The 12,948-nt window shown below is 34.9% G+C and overlaps 1 protein-coding gene across 1 annotated transcript in view; it reads left to right on the top strand.

Annotated features, from left to right (window-relative positions):
* Positions 1–12,948, top strand: part of LOC129226189 (SEC14-like protein 2) — a 38,606-nt gene that overhangs the window by 13,939 nt on the left and 11,719 nt on the right. Inside the window, exons 6-8 of the mRNA XM_054860788.1 lie at positions 2,419–2,506; positions 6,359–6,453; positions 10,252–10,330. Of these exons, the coding sequence (XP_054716763.1) occupies positions 2,419–2,506; positions 6,359–6,453; positions 10,252–10,330 (262 nt within the window). The remainder of the gene's footprint in view (positions 1–2,418; positions 2,507–6,358; positions 6,454–10,251; positions 10,331–12,948) is intronic.

Raw genomic sequence — 12,948 nt, 5'->3', positions numbered from 1 at the left:
TTTTTTTTCCACTTCAGACTGTTTGTCTCATGAAAAATGAAAATTAGGAGAGAAAATTATGTTCACTAAAGGTTGCTACGAAACTCATAAGGAATCTGGGGTTGAGGGCTGTGTAGATAGGTCGTTGCTCCGTTCTGGAGTTCTTAAATTCCCTCAAGTTTATTCACAAAACTAAGTTGTAACCAGTAACACTGTAGAATCAGTTTCAAGTTATCCCTTTTGTCTGTTGATTATCATTCCTAGTTTTTTAGCTTCAGTAAAAATCATTCAAGTGAAGTAGATTGATTTTTTATTTTTCTCTCGATTACACTGTCAAAATGAAACCCCCCTAATGTTACGAATCAAGTTAATTGCAGAAGAATGAAGATGTATGACGGCGCAAAAATGTAATTTCTGTTATATTTTTATTTTTCAACTTTCATTTAATCCATTGCTCGTATAAATTAGAAATTGTGTTTTTATACACCAAAATTAGCTTTAATTTTAGTAATTTAGGAGATTTGTACAATAAAATAAGATCGTTTCTATATATCGATTTTTTTTCCGGAAATTTGATACTTCGATATATGGAGTACGACTGTATATACATACACAGTTGGCTCTCTGTTTATCGACTTTCAAGGGACCTCAAAAAAACGTCCTTAAGTAGAAAGTGTCCTTAAATAGAATGCTTTTAACACTATAGTGGACCATTTAAGACCGTGAAAAGCCGTCGTTAAATAGAGAAAGTCGTTAAATAAAGCGTCGTTAAACAGAGAGCAAACTGTATATATATATATATATATATATATATATATATATATATATATATATATATATATATATATATATATATATATATATATATATATATATATATATATATAATTTGTTCCTCTCTCGATTTCCATGCGCAGGACGTAACTTCAAAATCGTATTCCCTTAGTTAATCGTTCAAGTAAACGCCTTTTCTGTAGCATTTACACTGATCGCTTCTTGTGCATTTTGCTAGCCACATACCTCCTACATGAAATACACCGCCAGCTCAGTCATTCCAGTCGAGGGCTGCAGTTTCGTGCTAATTAGCACTCATCAGCCCGGCTTAGGAAGCGACTGAGCTAGAGATGGATCACTACTTAAGGAAGCCAAGAGTACCGAACAAACAGGTAGCTAATATAAGAATTAGCACTGACCAGACGAGTGACCGAAACAATGGTTCAGTTCAACTCGAAGATTGAAGGCAAGGCATGGTCATTTCAGTAAGTCACCGCCCTATAATTACCATGCCTTGCCATCAATCTTCGAATTTGAACCGAACCAATGTTTCGGTCACTCGTCTGGTCATTGCTAATTCCGTATTAGCTACCAGTTTGTTTGACTTCCTTAAGAGATTTTCCACCTCCAGCTCAGTCACTTCCTAAGCCGGGTTGATGAGAGCTAATTAGCACAAAACTGCAGTCCTCGGCTGGAATGACTGAGCTGGTGGTGTATTTCATGTATTTCTGCCTTAGCCCTGGCTATAGGGCGGTAACTTACTGAAATCACATACCTCCTAGTGCAAAACAATGTGTTTCACCGGGGGGTGTTATTGAAACATGAATCTGGTGTGAGGAATTTGAAGCAGAACTGTTCCCTGAACCATATTATAAAATTTATTATACTAAGCCTAATTTCTAACTTAAATTGCGTAAATTTTGTGCATATATTTTACATTGGTTTTACAGGTGAAAAGTACGCATATTTATTACGTCACTTCTTTACGTCACTTCTTTGCCATTGAGCAATCTGACGGTTAAGTGTAATAAAACCAGTTTTGGTATTTATAACACCTCTTACAAACGGCGCTCCGTTCTTAAATTTTTAGGTGGACGAAAATTCTCAATTTGTCGAAAGGAACTCAAGATTTCGCTGAACGATAATAATTTTGCCCAATGAAACAACAAATTTCGCAGACTGATGATGGTTTTACTGAATGTAACTCCGAATTTTGCCGAATCGTCAGACAAAATTTGCCCAAGATGGAATTTTTGGAAGGCCACAGTGACCTCCCATCGAGACGCCCCTGCTGTCGAGAGTGGCAACAGTGCCGAAAAAGAGAATTTTCTTATTAAGAGTGGCAACGATCAGTGCGCGCGCCATTGAATGTATCTTGTTTCTTTTGTTGATGTGGTGTGTATGTTTTGAGATGTTCGTTGCAAATTAAATGTACTATTTTAGCTGTAATTGTGTCACAGTTATTTCAAAGTCAAAGGCTTGTTATGATACTTCGGGGAGATGTTTTTATTGGAAGGAATTTTAATTTTAGCTCCGAATTTTGAAACGTAACGCCTGCCTCCTATGTCTAAAAATGAACTTCAAATCGTGTCAAAGCGTTATTTCCAAAAAAAAAAAAAATCTGTACTTTATTTATGTTCCAAACTCTTCCAATTTTTTTCATAGGTGGCGGAGAAGTACGAAAGGACGGCTTGTCTGGGCTTTGCAAAAGATGGCACGCCAGTTCGATACTGTGGATTTGCTGACTTCAGAGGTGAGAAGCAATCACTATTTTTATTACTTACTTCAAAATTAATACAGTTATCGCTCCGATGCAGTCCGATCATCTGAATCTTAATTTTGAAGGTACTAATAAAAACATAACATAAAATAAGAAATGACTACGTTAAAAAGCACAAATTGCAGATTACTGCAGTTATTTACCTGAAGTTTGACTCATACGAAATAAATTTTTGTAAATTAATTTTGCGGAATGGCTTTTCGGAGCTTAATGATTCAGGTTACATTTCAAAAGTACAGTGTAAAGAAATAGATCAAGTGATCTTTACTTAATCACAAAGAAATCTTTTTGCAGAGGCGAAAAACTGGTCACCAGCTATTCTCCGTCGTGAGAATATTTAGCGTTCCTTTTTACTTAAAAAACGTATATTTTCGCAACTAGTAGTCCTAAGATACATACTTCCAATTTCTAAAATGGTCAAATTGAGATGCAAAGTTAAGATATCGAAGGTTTGAAGCGAAAAAAGGATTTAGTGAAAAAATTTAAAATCTGACTTTTTATACGGTCCTTATATATTCCTCTAATTCCTCTTTTTTATGCTTAAAAATCACAAAAAGAAAAAAAAATCGTACGCAAACAAATGACAGTTCGACCAATATTCACCGAGATATTCAAGCTCAAATTTCAAAGGGACCATATGCAGCATCAGCAGGTAAAGATGTATCACTCATGGGTGGGGAAAAAAAGCAGCCTCCGTTAGTTGCAAGAACTTGAGCACCAAAAAACAGGTGGAGGACTGACTTAGCTTGGATGCCCCTTTACTACCTTTATATTCTTTACTACTAACAGAAAGATGTATAATTACCATCCCAATATTTTACTGAATGGACAACGGCTGAATGTGGATAAACATCCAAAATATTTGGGATTTGTGTTGGACCCTGAAATACCGGGAAACAGTCATATTGATCATCTTGTGCTTAAGGCTAGAAATAGACTAAACATCTTGAGGTACATCTCTGGGCGTGATTGGGGGTCTGATGCTGGAACAATCAGAAACACGTATATCTCACTAATTAGACCAATCTTAGAGTATGGCATCCCAATTTATTGCTCTGCCTCTGCTACAAATCTGCAAAAACTCGAAAAAGTCCAGCTCAGCGCTGCCCGGATTAGAAATTACCGGGCTGAGAAACACTTGTCCTAGTGATATTGTGCTTTATGAGGCAAACCTTCAGCCGCTAAGTCTTAGGAGACGAGCATACCTAACAAAATATTACAACAAACTCAGAGCTCTTGGTACACAAAATCGTACCTCAATTTACTTCGAAAATTGGCGTGATAACCAAAGGCTCAGAAGGAACAGTCCCTTCAGCCAATTAGCCTCTCTTAATATAATCGATAATACCGTGGAATCACATCATCTGACACAATGTCTAGACCCAGCGGATGATCTTGACGGCGTCTTTTTCCATCCTGACTTACCGGTTCAAGTGAATAAACAAACAGATCTTCCAGCCTATTTAAGACAAGTAGCTCTAGAGAGAATCGGAGAGATTCCAATTGGCGCTATTCGAGTCTACACGGATGGCAGTAGAGACGATAATAAACACTCTGGTAGTGGAATTTACATCAAATCGCAAAACCTTGACTTGAGGATTCAGAGGAGAAACCCTGATTACTGCTCTGTGTTCCGTAGTGAACTAATAGCCATTGATGAAGCCCTAGACTCTCTGGAGCTTTTCCACCACGGTACCGAAATTTGGATTCTATCCGATAGCAGAAGTGCAATACAGCACCTGACCAGATGGCAAAGTGTGAGAGATAGTGTAGGAGTTTCAATACTCAACAAACTAAAACAACTTTCCGTCTCTCATCAGCTTCACATGCAGTGGATCCCTTCCCATGTGGAAATAGAGGGTAATGAGATCGCGGATAACTTGGCGAAAGCTGGTGCTGCTGAGGTCTCGGAGCCAACGGCATCACTCACCTTTCAGGAGATCCACTCAAAGATTAAACACAGGGATAATATCACTTGGATTGTCCAGCCAGAACACCATTGGTACAGATGTTCACGACCTGGTGGCTCCCTGACCCCTGGGTTTGACAGACAGGAACAAACAACTCTTGCCCGTTTTCGTAGTGGACATCTTAAAACTTTAAAATTTTCGGAGGGGGTCAAAGACCTTTCAGACTTGTTCCAAGTGTTCCGTTGAGCAGGCCTCGTCTGACCATATACTGTCGTGCCTGGGGATTTCCAGGAAGGATCTGACTGGAGACCCACTGACGGTGCTGGATTTTTTGAGGGTAAACAAACTCATGGACCTGCTCTTGCTCTGCTGACCATGGGGGCATGCAACAACAAGGGACCATATCGTCCTACCGGAAGAACACAAATTACAGTAATTATTGATGCAAAAAACAGTATATCTGTATGCTTTTCATTGCTATTGAAAAGAAAAAGAGAATTATATTCTATGATGCGTGAAAAAATACTTCAAAAGCTCCTAAAATGTAATGGGGGGGGGGGGGCGGGATCAAATTTATTTAGCCGCTATATGGCCTCTGAAAGCCACGAGTGTAAAGTGTTATAAGTCACAAAATGCTATGTTTCATTCTTGGTGAGTATTAGTCGTACTGTTGTTAAACCTTTTGGGTTCGAATTGTTACTTGATGCTCTCCTAAATATGTAATCAGGGCTTAGGGAATATATAAAAATTTAGATTCCGTATTTTTTTGGTTAAATTCTTTTTTCGCTTTAAACTTTCGATATCTTAACCCTGCTACTCATTTTGACCAATTTTGCTATTGGAAGTACCTATCTAGGCTTACGGTTGAGAAATTAAAGGTTTTGCAGGTTAAACGGAGACAAGCCGTATGTACATACTACCAAAAGTTGGAATGCAAAAGTCGAATTCCTCTAGGGTGTAAGGCGTCCCCTCTTAGCTCTTAAAGCGTCTCTTATAAACTTAACTTGAATTAGAAACTTCGACAAAAGCATATTCCTTCAACCTCATTCGTAATACTAAATGCCTAACATATTTGCTTCAAAAACTGAACTTCCGTCAACGCCAGCGACGACTTCTAGTACGGAGGACAACGCTACCTAGCGGCTGTTCAACGATGGTGTTGGTATGAAGATGGAATCAAACATTCACCTCCTGAATATCCATTATGGTAAGAATTCATAAAACAGCACTACCCAACGGACATCTAACGAAGGCGTTGCAATGGCGATGGATCCGAACAATTCAAAACAAATTGTTAATAGGTTAATTTTTAAGTTAAAATTTTGAAAATTAATCAATTGTTGAATTCTTAGCTTTTAATATCTAATAATTTCAACATATGGCAGTGACCTGCGTACAGACATTGACTGGATCTCATTCCCTTGTTTTGAGTTCATTCATGGCACCACTAAATGGCGTTGACGCTTTACGGGCCTTGACATTTTCTGACTTTTCTGTATTAAACCGATGCAACTATGACCCCCGCTCATGTATCCTCCAATCAATGTCAACGTTTCAAAGTTTGTTTATTTTTGATTGGACGTCGCCCATTTTGATCGCAAGAGGCGCTGATAGGAAGCCCTGCATCAACCAATCAATGGCAAAGTAATGAAAACAGGTTTCTTGCAGCGCCCTCTTTATTGCCACAAGTTTCATCGATTGTCATGACCTGTAATAATTAAGTTGGGTCATGGTCCATTTTAGCTCCATGTTAAAAGCGAGTCAGTGATAGGCATTTAGTATTACGGAGGCATTAATTCCTTCCCTACATGCCCGTTTTTGCTTTTTAGTGATATTTCATTTAACCGTGCAGCTAACTTTATGTATCAGCAAACAAATTGATTTTCTAAAGGTAACTTTGTTTTTCCTGCCTCAGGTTTTATCATGGCAATGTCAAGCTACGACATGTGCTTATTTTTCTCCTATTACATGGAAATGGACTATGCCACTTTGAGGCAAGAAAACAAAAAAGTAAGTTGAAAAATATTGTTACAAATTCTGTAAATAGTAATTATTGTAGTAACGTAACCTGTAAATAGTTTCCCGTAATGAATATACAGCCCCTATACATTCGGCTGAAGTATACGGTCCCCTATTTTTCATTGATAAAATTTGTTAATGAAAAGAAATAAGAAAGTGTAGAACGGTGTAGTATTTTCTGGAATAGTTGAGAGGTCTCTTTCGGTGTGTATAAAAAGCCGTTACGCATGATAAAAAGGGAGTTTCGATTGAGAATTTGTACTGAGAGTGTATTAGCTCTGTTTATTGCGAGGCATTTCGCTGTGTTGTTTTTCGTATTTGCAAGTAAATACGTGTGTAACTGATGAGTATACGGTGTTGTGTGATATTTGCTTAATTGCTGATGATTAATTTAGCAGTTGTTGACGATCTTCCCTGTGTGTACATAGTGTAAATAAATTTCCTGTATTCTTAATCAAGAACTGTGTCGTCCTTTCAAGAAAGTTGGAAGTCGCACCGGATCCGTTACAATATTTAACTCACGTAATAACTAGCTGCCATCTTGGGGCTAAATCGCTAAATGCCACTTTTTCTCTGTGTTTATCTATGGTGAAGTAGTGTGCTTTGCTCCTTAATTGTGATTTCTGATTAACTCCATGTCAATCTACAATCAAGAAACACAACAATCAGAAATCAAAGCACGCTACTTCATCATATCACAGACATAGAAAGAAAGCGGCATTTAGCCCCAAGATGGTGATTGTGTCGCTCCTTACGCTAATAAATCATTGATTGCTAATTATTTTCTTAAAAATGCATGTTTCTTTAATGCTATACAGTCGAGTCCCGACTTACGCGAGGGATGCGTTCCAAGACCCTTCGCGTAAGTTGAAATTTCGCGTTGTGGAAAAGGGTATGTGTAAAAACTTTTATGAACATACCCATACGATTAAAGACACTTGGAAACACCACCTCAAATTGTTGAAAACCATTTCTTAACAATACATTGCTGTTTCTTAAACAAAAAATTAAATTTTTATTTATTGTATTTAAAAAAAACCGTTTTATTTAATATAAAAAACGTCTAGGACAAACAAAGTCAATGATCAATAGGAAAGGAAGACGTAAAATAAACCACTACGGTACGTACATTAGGTAGTAAGAAAAACAAATGCACTATAGTTGTTGAAACTTTCTCTTTTTCCTTCTATCTTCACAGTTTTAAATGAAACAATGCTCTTAGGTGTCATTATATTTCATCCACTTTATCATATAGAATGAAAAAAATAAATGGAAAATGAGGAGTAGTTATTTGTATAAGCGATGTTTAGACTAGTACGGTGTGGGAACTTCCACCCTTAGCAATGTCAAAGGAATGAAGGTCCATTCACGAAAAAACCGCGATTCCATTCGAAAAATTTTCGTGTTGCGGGTGAAGAATTTGCGTTGGGAATAAAATTCTTTACCGGGGGAAAAAGTCGCGTTATAGCCATTTCGCGTAAGTCGGATCGCGTTGTAGCGGGAGTCGACTGTACACAAGTTTTTCAAGGAAGATGGGACCACAGTCCCATGCCTACTTGGCCTGTGCGGTAATGAGGTCCTGGTTGCATTTTCTTCATAAACACTTACAAATCTATAAAAGATTTTTCACGTACTCCACGAACTCACAATTAGAAACTCAAAAAACGACACGCATTATGTTTAAAAAAAAAATAGTGAAAATTTCTTTGGCCATTTACATTTTCCTCTAATACCAGAATTTGTAGCTCATTCGTTTGAGTGGTCAGTCTTATTTTAACCGAAAAAGAATTTACAAAAAATGCTTTAGTTTTTAATCAATCACTTGCTTAAACTCAGAAAAAAAAGTTTATCGAAATCGTACTCTGTAATTATTTGGAGGCAATGTTCATCAGTAAAATATAGGTTGCTGTTGAGTTGATATCATTTAACAAAAATTGTTTTGCAAAATGGCAAAATTCGTTTGTAGGGGAATGCGGGACAAAGTGAAATATGAAATGGTGAAATATTTACTCTACTTTTAGCGCCAACTATCGAGTAATATTTTAACTATGTGATAGCACATGCAATCTCTTCCAGTCAAGAAAAAATTACCTCTGAAAATCTAAGAATATGATAATACATTCACTTTTCAAAAATTGATACTCGTACTGTAATATTTTGTTGAAAGTCAAAGATTACTTTTATTATTATTAAACTAGCTGCGTGCCCGGCGTTGCACGGGCTACCTAAAAAATGAAAGCCGATAGAAAGATGCGCCAAAGTACATCATTTGTGACGTATAAAGACCACGGCTTGTTTGAAAAATCGGATATTTTAAAAAATTAATTAAAAAATAACTGTTGGGAAAATAAAATTATTTTCTGGGTCCTTGGTTTTTTTTTTTTTTTGTTTTTTTTTTGTTTTTGTTTTTTTTTTTTTTTTGCTTGTTCTATCAATTTCTGTGACTAAAAGTAGTACTCTTGTTTGAATTAAACAATCCCATTATCAAAATCTTCTCACCAAGATTTATATCAGTGGGAAGTGTTTGCCAAGATTGTTTATATTACACGAAAACAGGAAAATTTACATTCTAAATCAGTACTATGCAAACTAATAATAAATTGCATGTAAATCACTCATTTACTTTACGACGTGAAATAAAACTTAAATGCTTCATTTATTGCATTTGTTATGATTCCCTAAAGTATTTTAGGTCGAATACTCCCGAAAGAAATATTACTTAATTATTTGAATTGAGGAAAGCCTCAAAAAATCACGCACGAAACAAAGACAATATGAAACGTTAAATTAGCAATCGACGGAAAGTTGAGATGAAGCACTGAAAAATAATTTGAATGGAGGAAAGCCTTCGAAAAATAGGGATTTGATTTTGAAATCTAAGAGTCATAATTAATAGTTTTTAATTGATATCTCCGCTAATTATTATCGGAGGATTATGTTAAATAGCCAAACATGAAGACGGGAAGATGACGAATCCATCGATACCTGGTTCGATGGTCAGTTCACTGTCGTTCGGGAGAAGAAGCTTGGACATAGATAGATAGATAGATAGATAGATACTCAGATTTTATATGTATAAGATGATAAAGTTTTTGATAAAACATCGTAAATATTTATTGAGACCTACTAGTATTCACTGCAGTAATTAATTGTTCAATTTTAAGTTTTTTTGTATTTTAAATGTTTTGCACAGTTAGTCAAAAGTATGCGGGGCATAGTGGATGGGGGCGAAGTGAAATACATGAAATAGTTCAATCTTTTATCCAATCACTTATGTATTCTTATTTATTATTTCATTTGCATTCTTTCATTCAATAATTCTCTTGTAGATACTCATTCATTCACTTATTTTGTTGTTAATTCGCTATTTTATTAACTGATTTATTTTTCTCATTTATTAATTTATTTATTTATTCGTCTATTGTTTCATTTCCTTTCCATTTATTCATCCATTCTTTTATTTAGTCATTTATTTGATAAAAATATCTTTAATAATCAAGAAGAAAATAGTTCATTCGAAAAATATATTATTTTTTTCACTTTGCTTCATAAAAAAAAAAGTGAAAAATTTCTTCCTTTTTTTAAGGCAGAGGCACAAAGTTACTGCCAATAATAAAAAATGTTTCAATGCAAGTTTCGTTATAAAATACATTGTTCTTTCTTTATGCAATGTAATTTTCGGTACGAGTTTCTGGCTTGTTCATTTTGAAAAAAGTAAGTTATCTTCCTTATTTCACTTTGCCCCACATTCCCCTACATGTTCTCCAACACTTTTTCTTCTGTCTGTAGAACGGAGGAAATTTGCACGAAATGACCTATATTTTCGACATGGAGGATTTCAGTATACAGGATTGTGTACATAAATGTGGTAAGTAAAGAAAGGGTTTCTTTGACTCTCTACCTTAGTTTTACAGTAAAAAAAAAAGAAAGAAAGAAAAACATGATTTAAACACAAGAAAATGATTTTAGTACATAAAATGACTAGGATAAACACTGATGTTTTACTTTCTTTTTATTAAAGTACTAGCTGCATTGCCCGGTGTTACACGGTCTACCTCATAAATAAAAGTTCTTTCAAGTGATGCATCTTCAACAATCTGGTTTAAATTTTTTTTTAAAAATCTGTGAAAATTCACCTTCAATGTGTAGAAAGAAAAATAAATTTCATGACTCAAAAATCCAGTTTAGGCTTCTTTGACTTTTTTCGAAATTTCAAAAATTTAGTCATTGGTATTAATAGACGGAATCATTCAGTTTTACGGATTATTTGGCGAGAACTCCCCTATGAAATTGTAGCACTCAAAAATTTTGTGCCTATATATTAATTCTAAAGCAGCCAATAAATTTAAAATTTAAAATTTGAGGAAAACAATAGGCGGTATACAGCTTTGTACAAATAGCATTTAGTATACCTCTTTTATTTCTTCTCTTAAAATCTTAATTTTAATTTTATTGACTGCTTTAAAATTAACAAAGGCATAAAATTTTTAAGTGTTGCAATCAGAAAAAATCCTGTACTTATTTTATTTCATACTTTTTAGTGCAAACTAAGATAATAGAAATAGTCTTTAAAATTAAAAAAATATTTCTGTCTTTGTTATCAATTTGTCAAGTTCTCTGCCATTTGAAGTTAGAAAAAAAAAAAAAAAAACTGCTAAAAAGAAAACAAAAACGAAGTTGTGCATCAAATGCAATTCAAACGGTGAAAAAAATAATAACAATAATAATAAATAAAAGACTGAGCGTGAAGCATGGACACCCATAGGGGGGGAGCAAGTGGGAGCTCACTCCCCCCCCCACTTAGAAATTAGAACTTCCTGGCTTTTAGTACTTTTTTCTTTGCAAAATGTAAAAACATTTCTTCTCCAGTCATGAATGAGTTGTTAAAAATGTCAAACTTTAATAACTTTAGTCTGGTTCCTAAATCGGTTTCCAAAAGGGAAAATATCTTGCTTAACCATTGCGAAAATATTTGAGCCCCCTTAAAATTTCGCATATGGGCGCCTATGGCGTGAAATGTTTTTTTTTTTTTTTGTGTCTAATGAAGAATTTTAAAAAACAGATTGAGCGGGTTTTGTTACTAAAAACGTCTCAATTTCTTTCTCGATTTCAGTCATCGAAACAGGCGTGGATTTCATGCGCTTGGTTCAAGACCACTATCCTGAGGCGTGGAAGCATGTTCTAATAGTGAATGGTAAGAAAGGAATCGATATTCTTTGCCTTTTCATTTCATAAATTCTATTAATTTTAAATGCAAGGTGTTTGAAAATGAACTCCCCCTAGTTGGAAATGACATAAGAGCAAAACCGTGTGAAATAGAGAAGTGAAACAAAGTTGTATGTTGCACCAGGCCTCTGAAGTTTCTTACACACCAGTTTTCAAAAAATAGTTCAAAAATTCAAAGAGCGCTGCAGTCAAATGTTTTTTTAATTAATGTATGAAAGTACTTATTGATCAGAGGCCAAATCTCGTTGCGATGTGTTAAATATGGCCACCTACACTGTAAAAAAAACTAAATTTTGAAGAAGTTATCCGTATTTTTTTACAGAAAAAAACTGTTCGTAATAAAATACAGGATTTCTCTGTTTTTTTGAATCTGGAACCGGTTATACTTTGTTTTTCTTCGAATCTTCGAAATTTCGCCCGCGTGTTTGGATTTTGGTTCTCGTGCTCGAGTTTTTGATCTTATATTTATTTAAAGCGAGAGTAAGTCTTAAATCGTTTGCAACTTCCATTTCATTGCATCCTAATCAATATTTTATTATTATGTTTTTTTGTCATCTGTTACAGAGGCATATTCGGAAATGTACCTTTGTATACATGTATTTCGTAGTAGTATAGTAAATATTGAAATGTATTTATGAAAGTATAGTTTCATTTTTTAATCTTCATAAAATAATAAATCAGCTTGAATAAATAATAAAAATACGGAAGATTTCTGTAAAATAAACGGAAGAAAACTGGCGTCCTGGCTGACAGTTTTTTTCCGTAAATTTTACGGATTTTTTTTACAGTGTATCACAGCAATAACATGGCCATTTGATTGCATAATGTTACAGCTGTGAAAGGTAGCCATATCAGTGTGAGCAATGAGATTTGGCCTCTGATTAATAAGCACTTTCATACATTAATTAAAAAACATTTGACTGCGGCGCTCTTTGAATTTTTGAACTATTTTTGAAAACTGGTGTGTAAGAAACTTCAGAGGCATGGTGCAACATGCAACTTATTTCACTTCCTATCTCACACGGTTTCGCTGTTATGTCAGTTCATAAAAAAATTTTGAAAAAAAAATAGAACCGACTTTAAAATTGCTCTAAAAAGTGAAAAATAATTTTATTCTTTAAACAAGATCGATAATACTTTTAAACATAATTTTTGAAGTTGGCGCAAAAACGATCGATAAAATCATTCACAGCCATAACTCAACTACAAGTATAAATTTAACCAGGTCCAGTTTCTTCACTACCACATGCATTACGCATT

This window comes from Uloborus diversus, chromosome 7 (assembly GCF_026930045.1).
Source record: "Uloborus diversus isolate 005 chromosome 7, Udiv.v.3.1, whole genome shotgun sequence".
NCBI classification, from domain to species: Eukaryota; Metazoa; Arthropoda; class Arachnida; order Araneae; family Uloboridae; genus Uloborus; species Uloborus diversus.
Note: the sequence above shows the minus strand (reverse complement) of the source record. Positions and strands in the feature narration are given on the sequence as shown.